Genomic DNA, 16,162 nt, shown 5'->3' with positions numbered 1-16,162 from the left:
TTATTTCTTGTCATGTTTTTCCTTCAGGTTCACTGAAGTCACCTGTTTTTGTTTCACAGCTGCACCCCATCACCAATCGCCTGCCCGAAGTATTCAGTTTCCCTCGGTGCAATCCTCGCCTTTCCCCATGGTTCAAGTTCACGTTTGTTCAGGTCAGGTTTTTTCCTTTTGTTCCATAGTCTCGTCTTGTTTTTGTTTTGTTCTTCCACAGTTTAAGATTTCTGATAACTTTTTTGTAAATAAATCGAGTTTGCTTTGAACATCTGGGTCCTCCCACCACACCACGCAAAAGGGGAATCGGTACAGGTATATAGTGTAAGTATATATCTGTCATTAATCTGATTTTACAACAAAAAAAGCCTCTTGTCCAGGATCAAAACATTCAAGTTGTTTGGTGAAAATGTCCAGAGGTATGTTTGGAGAAGTGAAATTCAGGCATTTAGCACTAAGAAAACTTCCCGGCTCTAAGACATGGTGGGGGTAATATCTTCCTCTGGGCTTATTTTGCTGCCCGTGGAACTTGTAAATTGTACAATTAAAGGACAGTTCCAACATAAATCCTCAGCATAACATCAAACCATCAGCTCTTGATCTTAAACTGGCAACAGCTAATTTTACTCCCCAAAGTCCTGACATAGTTTCTGAATTAAGCAGCTGGAGGTCATCTGACTATCTACAGGAATTGTTCTTAACTTTGTTGAAAATTCTGGTTAATGACAGGAAATCATATATTAATTTGATTTAATACTAACAAGAAGGTTGGTCAAACATCCAACCAGAACACTCAAACTCATCTAGTTTTAGTATATCATACATATATTTATATATTTAATATAATAAGTCACTTCCATTGAGTTACAACATTTTTCTGAATATTTTTATTCTCATAACTTGTAACAAAACTCATCTAGCATCTTATGTACTGTACACTACTTTAGGTCCCATCATCAGACAATTAAGGCAAAACTCTTATCTCAAAATTCTTAATTTGGGTGTTTTCCTATGAATACACATAGTTAAATCATTTTCAGTATCAACAAGTATACAGAAGTTACAAAAAACAAGTATTCTGTCTGTAGCATTCACACAAACTGTCCATCCAAACTACAGTTTCAAACCACTGTCACCTCAGTCACATCCACGGCATCTTAAATACATTTTAACATCCAAACTGTGGCGTTCATAGGCGCGCCTGCAAAAGTAGCAGAAAAGGTAAATAGATGAGACCAGAGGGAGGAAAGAAAAAGAGAAAAATCTGGATATGACAGTCTGACTCCGACCCAAAGCCTCGTCAGGGTCTGAACAGTAAATACAGTCAACATGCACAAAGTCAAATTCCAGTTTACTGTCTCATGAGCAGCTTTCCTAACATCAAACTCATTCATTTATGTTTTTCCAATTGTTTTTTTTACTAAAAACTGCCATGAAATTCAAGATAATTACAGAAAATTAAGATACACTGGAACAAAACTCCTTCTCTGGGTAAATACTTTTAATTAAGCTTATGATATATTTGAATTTGAAATGTTCATTTAAATATCAGTTTAAGTTTAAAATCACACTGACATCAACTTGCCACAGGGTCGGACTTTACATACACTATCAAGTTTACATCATATCATGTGTAAGTTAATAAAGGAATAAATAAACTTGGCCGTTTAACTGTTTAACAGTTTAAACGTCAGCACTCTGGTTTAGACCTCTGAAGTATAATTCCTGAGGAGTAAGTCATTCTATACATGAATTATTCAAAAGGCCAAAGAATGTTGTAAAATCCCTGACTGGAGCAGGATGTGTTTGTTTAAAATTACTTCTGATTTATTTAAGGAGACTGTGTCACAGGAGAAATCTGCATATCAGTCATTCTACACCAGCTCAATCCAATTCAGGGTTTCTGGAGATCTTTCTTGGTGGATGAGGTACATCCTGTGAGCTCTGTCCATGACAACCAGTAACCCCAGTAACCTCCTTCCATTGAAGGTTAAAAAAAGTTGGATATTATGGAAACTATTGGTAGGAAGCCACTACATTGTTGTTAAATTGTCTTTAATACTGAATCCTAATTTGTGTTGTAGACCTTTTTGTTTTTAGTTCTTGTTGCATTAAACATCTCACAACTCCTCACATCTTTATCTGAGTCTTCTGGACATCCATCCGTGGAGATAGAAGCTAAACTGGTTACATAAAGTGGTCAGAAACTAATGCTGAGGTGAAATAATGCTTGCACATTGTAGCATTATTATCAGAATGAATAATGCGACTTAATCATTAGTGCATTCTTTACTCTGCTTTATTGATACTTTTATCTTTCAGTTGAAACCTCTTAAAGACTATTTTCCAGGCCTTGTTAAAGCAAAACCTGGTAAACTTTGTGCCACATTTGGAGAAACTGTCACAACCGAGTCTCTAAAGCTGCTTTTCTAACTCCGCTTTTCTTTTCTCGACTTCTGCAAACAACATCCCTGCACAGTGGGTGGGATGAACTGTTTATAACTGTGGCGTGTCTGCTTTCAAACCATGTGTTTAGGGAGTCCATCGCACTGTTTTATGCAACTATTTTTGTTTTATATTGTTTTTTTTGGATGACTTTAGATCGCTGTGAGCATAAAAACTGCCCTACAGAGCTCACCAGCAGAGAAGAAGGAGCTGTGTGTGAGTCTAGTCTGGATTCGTGCAATTTTATGCACGTGCACGTTGATCCGTGATATCTGTGTGTTGCGTTTGCAGCGTGGCTTTGCAAAGAATTTCTCCCAGAAAAGGAGGAGGTGTTTCTTGTATGAAGAACTTCAGCTTTGCTGCAGAGATGTTTTTATGGCCCCTGGAGAGGATTCTTTATGACCAGGAAGTGGTCGGCAGTGTTTTGTCATTGTTTGGTTTCAGCTCTGCCCGCGCTGGATCTCAACTGGTACCAAATAACAGAAAAAGCATCTTTTACATAAAGCAATAGAAAACCATATTAGCCTGAGTTAGCCATGGATGACAGTGATAATTTGGAGTGAGGGGCTGTGGAAACGGAGCTGAAGCACAGCAGAGAGGGAGTTTTTTTTCTTCCATTTTTCCCATGGTTACCAGGTGAAAAATGACATCTCATTAAGTCCCTTTCTCAGTAGTTTCTAATAATTTGGCAGTTTTTGCTGCTTATTTGTAAGTGAGCATATTAGAGATAAAAAAGCTCTACAACACTTAGTGTTTGACAGTGTTTTAAGTCTTTTGAGTGCCTTTGGAACAGGGTCTGATTGCGTATCTCGGGTAACTGTAACTCTGCTTTTGTCGTTATCTGGACACGATTTAAATGATCGTCTAATTTAAAGTAAGTTGATTAGTTAAAAGAATAAAGGTGTGAGGACCAGAGGTATTTGTTTCTGCTCCAGAGCTCAGTCTCATTTACATTATATGGCTTTCTCCTCCAGGTTTTTGACCATTTTAGTTTAACCTACTTTATCCTTCAAGGAATGTATGAATCACAGCAAACTAAATCCAGCAGGATATCAGTCACCCTCTTCTCGGATTCTTCATGCAGTGATTCTATTTACATGCCGTGCACCCAGTCTCACAGTCAGTGAGCACACCTGCAGTCATTCAATCTGCCTGTGGCTCCTGCTGTCAAATATCATTGACCTCCTCTGAGGCTGGTAGAAGCAGCTGGTCGACGTTTCCAGTCTCTGTCCACTTTTTGGAATAGTCATTTTATTTTGAAGGGTGAGTCCCTCTGGCGTCCTGAAGTTCTCTGCCATCTCTTTTGAAAAGACGTTCACTGCTGACGTGTCATTCAGGCCCTTGATGGATGAGAGGAGCTTGCCGTCATCCCCTGACGGTGGATAGTCCATGATGGGGAAAGGTGGGCTGAGCAGGATAAGACTCTGGGGTCTTTGTCTATTCCTGAAGGACGGTCTCTGCAACAGATTTCCTCTGTTGGGTCTGGGACCATCTACAAACACTTCCAGGCTGGGGGGGTGTCTCCTGGTTATGACTGGCAGATCCACCGGAGTGGATGTGGTCTTCCCAGACTCAGAGGATTTCTCAACATGTGGATGTTTTTGATATTTGAGACCAGGCTCTTTATTCTCCAGCTCCTCCTTCAGATTCGACATCACGGAAGGAGATGGAACATTGCATGCGTCTGCACTCACTTTGGGACTCTCCTTTTCTTGATCCTTCACTGCCTTGAAATCGTTTTCCTGTCGGGACTGAGGTATCTGACTATACTGCACCTTGGGAGGAACGACAGGCACGGCTTTGGCCTGGCACGTTTTTATCATGAAGGCTGTCCGCACTGATGACACACTGACTGGGGCGGAGTTTCGGCGCAGAGGAGCCTGTCGATCACTCAGGAAGAGGTCCAACTCAGAGTGCCCTTTGTTTATAGTTGCAGATGAAGCCAGAAATCCTCTCTTACAAGAGGAGAACTCTGAGTTACAATTTTGCTGGTTAGAAATATCTCTTATATATCGATGCCCCAGATCTAAGTTGAGAGAATAAGGGCGGTGTTTGGATGAGTGATTTTCCTCTCTTCTCTCTGACACAGCTGCTTCATAAGACATTTGTCTGTTGAATCTCTGAGATGAAACTGTGTTCTTCTGTCTGGTTGCGCTGCACTTTGCTGTCTGAGGCTGTGTTGTGTTAACGCTGTTCAAACTTGATCGTGAAGATATTGTTTGCATATATGTCTGGGTTAATGGGTTACTGCTGGTAGTCTGAGGAGGGTTTCCTGGGAGTTGTTCAGTGCTTTTCACCAAAGACTGTTTGTTAGTATCAACCGATGGCAAAGAAAGCTTTCTGAGCTCTAAGCTCAGAGTTTCTCCGTTGGGACTGAAGGGTGAAAACTGGTTGAACAATTCCTCCACATCAGGAGAGTGAAGAGGACTGGTAACCCACTGTTTAGTGGAGCTAAAATCCTCCCAGGGCTCCACTAAGTCCAGGTCTTCCGAATTTCCCCCAAATCCTTCTTCATCGTCAAGGTTTGGCAGCTCCAGGATGTTCCGTTTTTCTTCTAAAGACATCGAAAGCTTCTTATTAGCTTCCTTCTTTGCTCCATCGTGTGAGATTTCTTTGTTCTCTTGAGGAATTTTAAGTTTCTCAGATTTTCTGCCTGTACGGTCTGCGCCTGAGGCACTTTCTACCTGTGGAATGTCTTCTATTGTTAAAGGATTTATAGCATGATCCAAATTGGTTTTCCTCGGAGGAAGTTGGCACTGTTTGGTGTAGGCTTGGTCATCTTTGTTTGAGGACGGGATTTGGTTCTGTAGTGACTCATCCTGCAGTTCAGCAGGGCAGACATTTTGAGTGTTTCCACCAGAGATGACGTCAGAATTTTTCTGGAGACGAAACAAAAGGTCTGATTCTGAGGGCTGTTTCTTTTTGGAGTCGGATCTGCTGGCGGTTACCTGCTCACTCTGAGAGGTATAAGACTGCTCCCTACACAGCAAAGACAAAGATGGAGAGCTGCGACTTCGCTTCGACTTAACATCCATTGTTAATTTAGGATTCCCACAAGTGCTTGTTGAGGTGAAAACTGGTTTAAAAGTCTCATCCAGCAAGTACATTTCAGGCTCAGTTATTTTCAGTTCTTGGTTGAGGTGAGACCGGAGCTTTTTCCCAGATTTCTCATCCTGAGAGATTTGGAAAGGCAAAGAAATTTGTAAATCATATGTGTTGGTGTGAGCCAAGCATGTATAAAATGGGATTATTAATAATCATATTACCACAATGCATATAAACAAACCTCAAGCAGATATAATTCTGAATGCATTGCAGCTTTCCTAATTTTTAAAATCAGTTATTTGTCTTGATCTATTCAGACAATTGCAAAAACAAGATGCTCAAAACAAAATTACTCAAACTATAACAGAGAAAGATTTGTTACAAAATTCAGTTTTCTTTTAATTTCTAACAAAGCAACAGCAGAGAGCTCTTCAGCCCCTAATAAAGGATAAATCTGAAATAAAAGATGCCTTACAGGTTGTGCATCTGTGGGCTGGCTGTGCAGGTCTTCCCCAGAAGATGGCGGTGCATCTTTGACTTGCCTTGCATGTGCACGGGACAGTGTTTCCAGTTCAGAAATATTCCTCCTTCCTTTACTTTCTTGCGTCACTTTTTTGCTTGTATCTGAATGAAAAAAGGTGTGTTATTCATTACATCCAATTGTGTGAACTTGAATGGAAGGAAAAGGAAAAATGCTCTCACCCTGTGGTGATACTTCACAGATCAGCACTTCAGTGTTTTTCTTCTCGGCTCCTTCCTGCTTCTTCGGCTCCAGTAGAGGGAAGGTGTTGCTCTTTCCAATGTTGCTCATCTGCTCTGAGGGCTCTTTGCAGGGTTTTAGAGCTGGTGCTTTCTCCTTGCTGTGCCCCCTGCATGGCGTACTGTTAGAGCTGATAACAGCCGACACGCGCAAGGGCACAGACACGGCAAAAGGCTCCGATATGTTGACAGCTCTGCGCTGATGCCTCGGTGATGACTCCAGTGGGAAGAAGCTTCCTGGGAATGACGGACGAGAGGAACTGCTATGGGAAGAGCCTGAGTACAGCATCCTCCTGTTTTTTGGAGAGGTGGGCTTGTAGCTGCTGAGGTCATCACCCTTGTACACCTTGAGTTGCTCTGGCAAGGTTTTCTGAGGTGGTGCGGACGCTCCTGGTGAGTCCTTTCGGCTCACGCCGGAGCTCCAGCCAGCGGTTGCACCGCCGGATTTCTTCCCTTTAAAATCCCAGTTTTGTTCGTGTTCACTCAGGTCATAGAGTGAGTCAGATCCCAGAGTTCTGGATTTTGCATCCGGAATGAAAATACTGTCAGGTCCACCAGTTGGGCTATTGCTTCCTGCTCTGTCATCATCTGCAAAATAAAGCGATAAAGAAATATCAGGAGTGTTGATATCTATTAACAATCTCATCACAGCTGCAACTGCATCGTTCCACAATGAGGCAAAGGTGAAGTTTATGTTTCTGCAAAATTACAACACCCCTGTCACTTAGCTCCTGTAGTCCAGGCAAAGTGCAAATTAAAGGTGTAGCCCCACCTGTTGGTAAGGAGCACAAGGATTCCATGCTCCTGGAAGGACGAAGAGCTGCTTTTTCTGCAGAACAAATGGACAATACTTTTATTATCCAGCTGGCTGAGCTGCGGTGCAGTGAATTGTCTTGACTGAAAACCCCATTTGTAGTTATTTAAAAACTGTAAATTTTATTTTTAGGTACTTCCCCCAGAGATTTATGTACTTGAATGTTTAAAAAAAAAAAAAGCACCTCTTGCCACCTATCTAAAACGCTCTTTTATTCCTGCAATTCTGCAAGCTTTACATGCACAAAAACTACATAACACATTAAAGGATGGGGAAAAGCACATAAAGTATGATCTCATCGATTGATGGAGGCCACACTGTACCCATAGAAATGGAACTTACACACCCTTCTTTCTCTTTATCTCCAACTCATTCTTCTCTGAACACACAGTAATCAAGTCTGTCTCTCACAGTTTTCATGTTCCCACTGGACCATGTTAGACTGGAGCAACAACATGTGCACTGAGTTTACTTTGCATGGCTGGAAAACTCACCTGTCATACCCTGTGCTCTTATGAACACGCTACCATTCCGGCTCAGTTTTCCCTTTGTGTCCACAGACCTTCCAAGGTTGAAGATGGACTTCCACTTCTTTGATTTCCCAGAAATCTTCCTTCTGGCAGATAAGAAGAGATTATAAACCTGCCTTAAAAAAACCTCCAACACTTTAAAGACTGGTGCATATTGTTTTGAAATTACAATCATAGTGGCTCAAAAGTGGTCTCACTTGTTGTCTGATAAGTCTATGACAGTGTGATAAAGCATGGCAGTGCTGGTGTCAGGCAGGCTGTTCTCTCGCTGACGTTCTCTGTGCACGGGATGGTTTGGACTTAAGGAGCGGGCTTGGGCTTCCTCCAGGCTCATCAGTTTCATCGGCCCACACTGGCTGCTGATGGGGAGTGTGGCATACTTCTCCCCACACACCAAACTCGGTCCTGCTGAAGCGTGATCTGTCACATTTTGCAATGATAAATCAGCAAATCCTTTTGGACCAGCAAAAAAAGTTTGTTCACACGCTTGAATGGCATACCTTCTTTGGGTTTAATTTGCACAGAATCGCCACTGAAGATCTGTTCTGTGTGGTTTAATATGAACTCAACCACTGACTGCTGTTTCCGCACCTCCTGAAAGGCCATGTCTCCGTTGCTGGATAAAGTCTCAATGTCCTTAGATCTAAGCAAAGAAGTGCTGCAGTCGTGAAATCAAACCTTTTTTCAAAGCTTTTCAAGACTTTTCAGTACAAATGGAAGCTAGCAAGTTGCATCTGTGAGGCTAAACTCACCTTAACAGATTTGGAGCCCACACCAGCGCCAGGTTTCGTGTATGCATGTTTGTCTGAGTGCTTAAAGTAGCAAGGTGGGCGAGGTGCTTTGTAAGGTACTCCAGAGTCCTGAGGACAGATAAAGTCATATCTGACTTAAACCAAGCAAACAGGACTAATTTATTCAGCTGGACTGTTGTACTTTCTGCTGAGGATGAGGAAGGCTTAAGGTTCACCTGAAATGAGGCGTTGGCAGTTCTTTGATAACCGTCTGAATGTGTAAAAGTCTCTCATGATCTCCAGGAACCAGGATGGCTTCCTGTATTTTAAACAGACAAAAGTTTAACATTTTTTCATTTCAGTGCTTTTATGTTCATTATATGATTACAGTTTATGAAAATGGATTAGGAAAAATAGTCAAATGAAGGAGATTTACAAGCATGTAGCCTCTGAAACTGTCTTGCATATTTGCCTTTGCACTGTGCAGATTAGCTGCTCTTGTGCTGTAACTATAAGCTGTAAAACTTTTGTAGTCTTTATCAAAGTACACAAATTCACTGTGAAATGCTCCATTATGCCCAAAAATGCCACAATCTGGAACATAGTAACAGATCAAATAGATGCATTCATAAAAAATAAGGGTATCATTGACCGTATATAAGAGTGTTATGAGGAAAAAGTTCTTGTTCTGTGATATTTCTATTCATACACCAATTAAGCTGAAGGTTTTTCTGTGTCTTGGAAATTTCAGGGACAGGAAGCTCTTGCTTTATGAATTCCAGAGCATGCAAATGACCCGTCAAGGTACACAGAACTCCACAGAAAGCGTGAACCAGGTCTTGGTTTCCAGTTTGGCATTTTTGTCTCTCTCTCCCCTGCTCCTGCCTCCTTAATGTCAGCATTTCATCCAGAAAGGGCAGCATTGAAACCTCTTGTTGGTACTAAATTTAGAGATTATCTTTTCATGTTTTTTTTTTTTTTTTAACTCTTTCTGATACAAAACCTAAACTTTCAGGAGATCCAAAGTCACAATAAACATAGTGTGTTCATGCATAAACCAAACTCTTTAGTTGGCCTTGCATCAGACCATGCTGCCATCCCATAAGACAAAGCAACACAACCACACACACAATAAGACAGACTATAAACACTCTGTCTTACAGGAAGGTAGAGTTATGTTAGCTTTGCCTTCGCACCATTGAGGAAACACACGACTATAGTAAATAATTTGGGTTAAAATGAAAGTCTCTTTGTTGTTATGTTATCTTATGCAGTGTTTTCTTTGCTTCCAGCTCAGTTGAGATCCACTGACTGTGCTGTTTTCTACAGAGAAGTGCTGGAAATGCTGAGCCAAAGGTCTGAGGTTTCACTCAGAAAAAATGATGACAGGTTTTTATAACACTGACAGAAATATACTGAGTGAATATGGCCCACTCTCTGTCGCTAATTACAAGATGTAAAGCATGGATTTGAACAAATCTGACGGCATTGAGTGTACTTACAGTGAATTTACTGTATAACTCGAAGGTAAGCAGAGGATTGGGTAGCTCCCTGAAGTACAGCTTACATAAGGAACCCACACAGTGGATGTCCTGGAGGTACACTTCCTTTGTAAGGTCAGGGCACGCCTCAGAGCAGAATTCCTGCCTACACACACACACACACACACAGTCACAGTTAGCTGAATGCTTTGATTGTTTAGCACCCCGGCTAACTTCTGCTGCAGCGTGTGGCTCGACAGACTGAAGCTTGTCTTGTAGACTCAACACAAATCTGAAAATACAACATGCACTACTCTAATTATTCAGTTTGTGTGATTTGCTCAGCACAGGATTACTTGTAATTTGAGGGATAACACATGCCATGAGTACCTGAGACGCTGGATATTGGAGGAGACTCCGGACAGTCTGTAGATACCATCCACAACCCCATACTTCTCAATAAACTCTGCACATTTCTTCAGGACCTGAGGGACTTTAGTTAAAAAAAAAGTGTTAATTATGTACTGTTTGAGAAACTTGAACACAATTTTCTCCAGTTTTTGCTCTTTTACGCTACGCATGTGCATAAAAGCGCTGAAAAGACAGAGCTGTGAGTGTAACACTTCAGCAGCAACAGTGCTCATAAGGCTGACTTCACGGTATGTCGTTTGCTCCACTATGGCTGTTTTTTACTCTTCAGGGCCAGTGATTGTAGGTGGACTTGGACAGGAAGTTAAAAATGGTTTGTTTGTTTCAGAGGAAAGTTGACACACCCAGTCCTTGTAGCCGGTATTACTTACGACATTTCCTCTAATAGAAATTTGCTTTTGTAATGTTACCATTGACCTACACTGCTTTCTTAACAACAGTACATCACCTTCAGTAAACAACAGTTTGGCTCCACTTCTTAAAAATCTTGACGTCTCTGTTAAATCACACATTTTGATTGACTCTGGCCACAGCTTCCCTTTGACTAACACAGAAAATAACAATTGATTTCCGATCAACATAGTGTTCCTGTATTTGATGCACACTTGGATACAGAAACAGGCCACTGATCTTTATAAAATGTAGAGCCGCTGTTGGTGCCTGTTTCACACAAACAAACTCTTTAAACATATGCCAGGAGGAGACCTGCATCAATAAAGTTTTGTTCCATGTTGGCTTGAAGCAAAACTCAAACATCAAACTCCAAACATAAAACTGTATCTTACATCTTCAGAAGAAGTAAGCAGCACAGGATATTAGGCTACTGGGTAATTATGTTTTAGTGAAGGCTGATAGAAGATAGTCAGTCTTCTTTTTTATTCCCTTGACTTTTTGCATTTAGTTCAGTTCTCTGGCAAACAAAATGCAGAATTCCTCCTCCGCAAAATGAATGTTCGAATATTTCTGGCAACGGTTAATTTCTCACTCCTCACCACAGGCGGAAGAACTATTTAAATTCTCATCTTTTCGACTTATATAATTGGATTTCTAATTGCACGGCTGTGGTCAAAATCTGGATGATGAACAACTCCGGGGATGTCATTTAGTGCCTCTGAGCTTCTGCACTGAGGGAAGACTTTTCGGTCACTGGCAACCAAATATAGTTTGACTCTGGACTGATTTTTTTTTAAGACACTTATTGAATAAAATCAAACGATACTTTAATTGTCCTGAAGCTAAGATGATAAAGTTGCTTTTTTTGAAGAGAGCCAGTATATTATGCATTTAATCTGAAAGGACTCGACACTGCAGCTCCTGATACGATGACTTGTTTGAGAACATTTCATCGTTCTTTCACCAACCTTTTGCTTCGAGTTTGACTTAACAAATCCCTTTATTTTATTTGACCTTTATTTTACCAGGTGAAATCAATTGAGAACAGCTTCTCATTTACAATGATGACCTGAGAGGCCCCAGCAGACAAAAACAAAAGAAAAGAAAGCAGTTAAAAATAAACAGTTGAGATGAATCAAAGACACGCAACCAATGATGAAGAGACAATGAAGTTAAAAAAACGGCGTAAATAACTACTAGAATAACTACCACTGGAATAAATGGAGAGAGAAGAAGAGGAGTCAACACATACAACAGTCGACTATGTTGTAGTTTGTGTTTAAACATATGGAGTGATGGGAAAGCTGAAAGTTTAAGGGGATTTTGAAGGGAGTCCCAATCATTTGCTGCAGCAAAACTAAAGGAATTCTGGCCGAAGACCTTTTGGAATAGAAAGAGTAATGAAATCACTGGACCTCAGCTGGTAGTTATTATGGGAAAGGTGCAAGAGGCTGGAGCGGTATTGAGGCGTTTTCCCCAGAAGAGTCTTGTAGGTAAATAGAAACCAATGATGAAGTCGCCTGGTGGGGAGGGAGGGTCAGCCTATCGGTTCATACAGATCACAATGATGGGTGCAAAACGGATGGCTGAGTGGTGGAGAGCATCCAGGCAGTAAAGGGCACACTTGGAAGCCATTTTATAGATGCCATCACCACATCTGATCAGTCTACTCTTTTGAGGTTTCATTTACACATATTTTACAGTAGCATAACTGTTTGTTGAATGAAGCATAAAATAAAAACTTCTTAGAACAGGATTAAGTCAAAAGCTGAAAGAGGACATGAAGTATCTTGGCTTTGTTTTTTTTAGCTCTATATTTGCCTTCCGTTTGACTGGCAGGCTTGGAGGAAACCTTTGTTTGTTTTGCTGGTGTTAATCTTTGAGCAAACGTAACCTGCTAAGTACCATAATGCATCATTCTTAACTGGAAATAAGGACTTCTCATATCCCCCCATAGATGTTTGAGCCTGAATCCTGTTCGTAATACACATGTAAACAGCATGGAGATCTGCAGCAACAAAGATAGCAGCACCACCTCCCTGCTTGGTAAATGTCCCATTGAAGGATTCCATCTTTCACTTACAAACCCTGGAAAAGAAGTGGTGCTACTCCACCCAAGTTACTGAAGGTGAAACGTTATTCTGCTGCTGCCAGATGACTACAGACTTTCTTCCTGCACGGCTGTTTGTTTCTGTGTGCTGTGATACAACTCAAGCAGTTTAGTTCCAGTGTTTCTATTCACTGTTGAAGACTGTAGTTACACGGTATGGGAGGGATGTTCCTGGAGCAGATGAGCAGACAAAGAAATGCATGACCAGCTGACATCACCTTTACTTTCACATCACTTTTACATGCGTTTACTCATGATTTGACAACATTATTAACACTTACATTTTATACTGCATATGGTTTTGAAAGAAAGATGCTCCCTTTAAGCCTGTGTATTGATGATACTGTTCCAAGGACAGATGGCGACTGCTCAGATGGAGATAAAAGAGTTTTTTACACTTGAAACACGACACAGATCTTGTGTCAGGAGCTGAAAGGTTTTTAACTCCCTCTTTACATCCATTTCAGATCAATTTAAACCATTTACAATGTGAGATATTTTATTGTTTTTGACTTATTAATATGAATGTTACAGTTGTTATCTAAGATTTTAATTGTCCTTACTGTGCCAGAGGCGTCTGGAGTCATTTAACTGACATTAAATTGCACAGAAATCTTTAAAGGACAATGTGTCTCCTGCCTCCATGACATAGAAGTCTGACCCACGCCTCCTCCCTCACTTCCTGCTCAGAATGCCCTGCCTTGCATTGAGCCCCAAGTTTTTTAAAGTTATTCTTAACACAGCTTTTCATATGCGTGTGCACGTGCAGTCTCTCCACTTTTTTTTCCCATTTTGTGACATATCATGCCAGAAATCTCTCAGATCGTGGATATAAAACAAGAAAAATGGGAAAGAAATGAAGACAAAGGACCTGAAACCATCTAATATCTAATGATGAATTTCTTTTCTATTCATTTGCTTCTTGGCTCATTATATTCCATCATGCTTTCTGTCTGTCTGCCATGGAAGCGAAAGCACCGCCCAGTCTTTTGCGGAGACACAAAACTTGTCAAAGGAACAGTCACCAGAGGAAATTGACACAAAAAATGTAAGGGCCACACCCAAAGTCAATTTAATGCAGCCAATGGGTGAATGAATGATCCAACTAAATGTAAAACACATGTATTCTCACAGCGCACATACGAAACCTCTGAGCCAAGATGATCCGTTACATAAAGACCCTTTGTCTTCCTGTCCTTCCTTTAACACTATATGCGTTCAGTATGCTTCAATAGCCTCAATAACTTAGGAAAGGATTCCTGAAACTCAGCTGTCATTCTGAATGGTATCTCCTGTGTCTGAGTCAAGTTATCACTGAGGGAAATCACGTTTTGTTTGGTGAGAGCTGCTTGTGAAGGAGAGTTTCAAAGGAAACCAGAAAGAAAAGTTTACCATCTTGTCCTGAATTCTGGAGATGTTCTGTCAGGTCACAGCCGAACGCATTTTCACTTCCTTTCTTTTTAGACTTCTGTTTAGTTCCTTTATTCTTCATGTGGCTCCAGTTAGTCGTCCAGGCGATTAAAACAAAAAGTTCCTTGAAAGCACAGCGACTGATCCATATGACCTCTAGAAAGGTTGAGATGGTAAATCAAAAAGCAGCCACATAGAAATCCCAGCAAACAGCTCCCAAATGTCTGCATCCGCTCACACTCACAAACCACACTGTTGGAGGCTGAGAGCAGAAGTGACGTCACTTTTGAAACTTGAAGTCCTTCAGATAGTTTTTCCTTCAAGCAATGACCCAGGAAAAGACACAGCGTGACTGTTCGTTGGCTTGGACCTGGCGGTCCGCAGCTTTATCTTCGGCAGATTTGCAGAAACAGCATTAGAATCGGTCGGTTTCCTGTTGTTTTTTTAACCCCCAGCCAGTCCTTTTTTTTTTTTTTTTTATCTCCTCCTCCTTTCCTTCATTCCACACAGTCTCCCCTTTTCACTGACTGCTCTGGAGCTGAGACATAAAACCTTAAGAGAGGCAGGTCCCCTCATGAACATCACTTTTCATTTTCAGATGTCCCTGAAAGATCTTTTAAACATTTTGAGTTCGGAGATGGACTCGTGGCGGAGCAGAGATTTCTGCAATGTTGAGACTTACGAGAGGGAGGGAGGTGAAGTTAGGGGAGGAGGACGAGAACAGCTGACTTGTGTCTCTCTCCCAGTGTAGGAATGACTGACCTTTTTTTTTTCCTTTTTTTAATTCTTGTTTTTTTTCCATGTGCCCAAACTTGGGGCTAACGGGAAAGCTGCTCTCTGCCTTCCTGAATGCTCCCAATGTATACGCAGTTTCCTGTGCAAAGAGCCCGGGCTCAAAAACAAAAACAGACGGGTTCTAAAGGAAGAAGGAAGTGGGAGGTGACTGAAGTGAGGGCCTGAAGGGCACAGATGGGAAATGGGGGGAGAAAGGGGGGCAGGCGTGACAAGATGGACAACACATGGTTCTTGTTACTAAGTGCTATGCTTTTTATCTTCTTTATGAACTGGAAAGCAGCTTCAATGAAAAGCCCAATTAATGAATGCGGGACTGTGTTGATGTTAATTTTGCAAAGTGGATCATGGTTTCCCCCAGAACTCCACCCATGTCTTCAGTAAATGTAATCCAATTACACCCATGCATTGGAATGCTGTGCCTGAGAAATATCATGCAATATTCTGGGATATCCCTCACATCTCCAGTTCTCTGTCTCACTTTCAAAAATAGCAGATCCTAAAACCCAAAGTCCATAAATTCAGGTTTGACTTTTACAGCTGAGAACAACTGAACTTTGAGTGATCTGATAGTAATTACAGCAGATCTGTAATCTTCCCCTGCTGGATTGCTTTCATAGCACAACTCACGGCAGTAATTCATTAGATTAGGGGTATTTATAACATTAAATTTAACAGATAATGACAGAAAAGCTTCTGTACAGCTCAGCTGAACAGCATGTGAAACTAGTTTTGCATATTTTTCTCAAAAATGATGTTGTCCAGGACAATAAAGCAGCTCAATTGGAAGGCTCTGAAAACAGAGAAACCACTAACATATGCAGACCATAAGTGCTTAAAGTGAAGGCAGCTGGAATTCTTTTCATTAGCACCTTGAGAATCAACTTTTCAAGGCATTACCGACCCCACAAGAACTTAAATGCCTGCAGATCCCCACAAGCAAGTCAGAATTGAGGAAGCATGTTGTCTGAGAAGGGAAACACCAAAAAGAAATCCGAATGCCTTCTCTTTAAACAATTAGGATTCCACAACCTGATGACTGGGAATCAACACAAGACAGCATGTTGTGACCGAGAACTGTGGTTCCTAAAGAAGCCGTGCAGCGCTCTATGTATATAGAGATAATAGAAAATGTTGACATCATGGTAAAAATATCAGCTTCGGTCGTTTTTTTTTTTGCAAATGTTTGGCTTCAGTTAATGAAATATGCAGTTATCATAACCTTTTAAGAT

General features: G+C 41.1%; 1 protein-coding gene across 3 annotated transcripts; it reads right to left on the bottom strand.

Moving 5' to 3' along the window:
- Positions 1 to 852: 852 nt before the first annotated feature.
- Positions 853 to 14,904, bottom strand: arhgap31 (Rho GTPase activating protein 31). 3 transcript variants are annotated; one of them, XM_072375042.1, is made up of 12 exons: positions 14,121 to 14,904; positions 10,187 to 10,289; positions 9,818 to 9,962; positions 8,552 to 8,634; positions 8,337 to 8,444; positions 8,085 to 8,227; positions 7,782 to 8,004; positions 7,549 to 7,667; positions 7,013 to 7,069; positions 6,184 to 6,828; positions 5,957 to 6,105; positions 853 to 5,609 (listed from the first exon to the last, which is right to left on the bottom strand). In XM_072375042.1, the coding sequence occupies exons 1-12, from the start codon at positions 14,218 to 14,220 to the stop codon at positions 3,576 to 3,578; spliced, it is 3,909 nt and encodes a 1,302-aa protein (XP_072231143.1). In that variant the 5' UTR covers positions 14,221 to 14,904; the 3' UTR covers positions 853 to 3,575. The 3 variants fall into 3 exon arrangements, with proteins under 3 accessions (XP_072231143.1, XP_072231142.1, XP_072231144.1); XM_072375041.1 differs by having other exon boundaries at positions 7,549 to 7,670; positions 14,121 to 14,903; XM_072375043.1 differs by having other exon boundaries at positions 7,549 to 7,670; positions 7,782 to 7,989; positions 14,121 to 14,903.
- Positions 14,905 to 16,162: the final 1,258 nt, after the last annotated feature.

The sequence above is a fragment of the Leuresthes tenuis genome, unplaced genomic scaffold, assembly GCF_036924035.1.
Source record: "Leuresthes tenuis unplaced genomic scaffold, fLeuTen1.0.hap1 SCAF_21, whole genome shotgun sequence".
Classification (NCBI taxonomy): domain Eukaryota; kingdom Metazoa; phylum Chordata; class Actinopteri; order Atheriniformes; family Atherinopsidae; genus Leuresthes; species Leuresthes tenuis.
This window is presented reverse-complemented; position numbering and strand designations above follow the sequence as displayed.

Excerpts from the sequence above, each read along its gene's own strand:
- arhgap31 (XM_072375041.1), bottom strand. The coding sequence starts at position 14,220 with ATGAAGAATAAAGGAACTAAACAGAAGTCTAAAAAGAAAGGAAGTGAA. Across the intron at positions 8,445-8,551 it reads CTGCCAACGCCTCATTTCAG|GACTCTGGAGTACCTTACAA; the intron begins GTGAACCTTAAG and ends ATCTGTCCTCAG. Across the intron at positions 7,070-7,548 it reads AAGAGCACAGGGTATGACAG|AAAAAGCAGCTCTTCGTCCT; the intron begins GTGAGTTTTCCA and ends TTTGTTCTGCAG.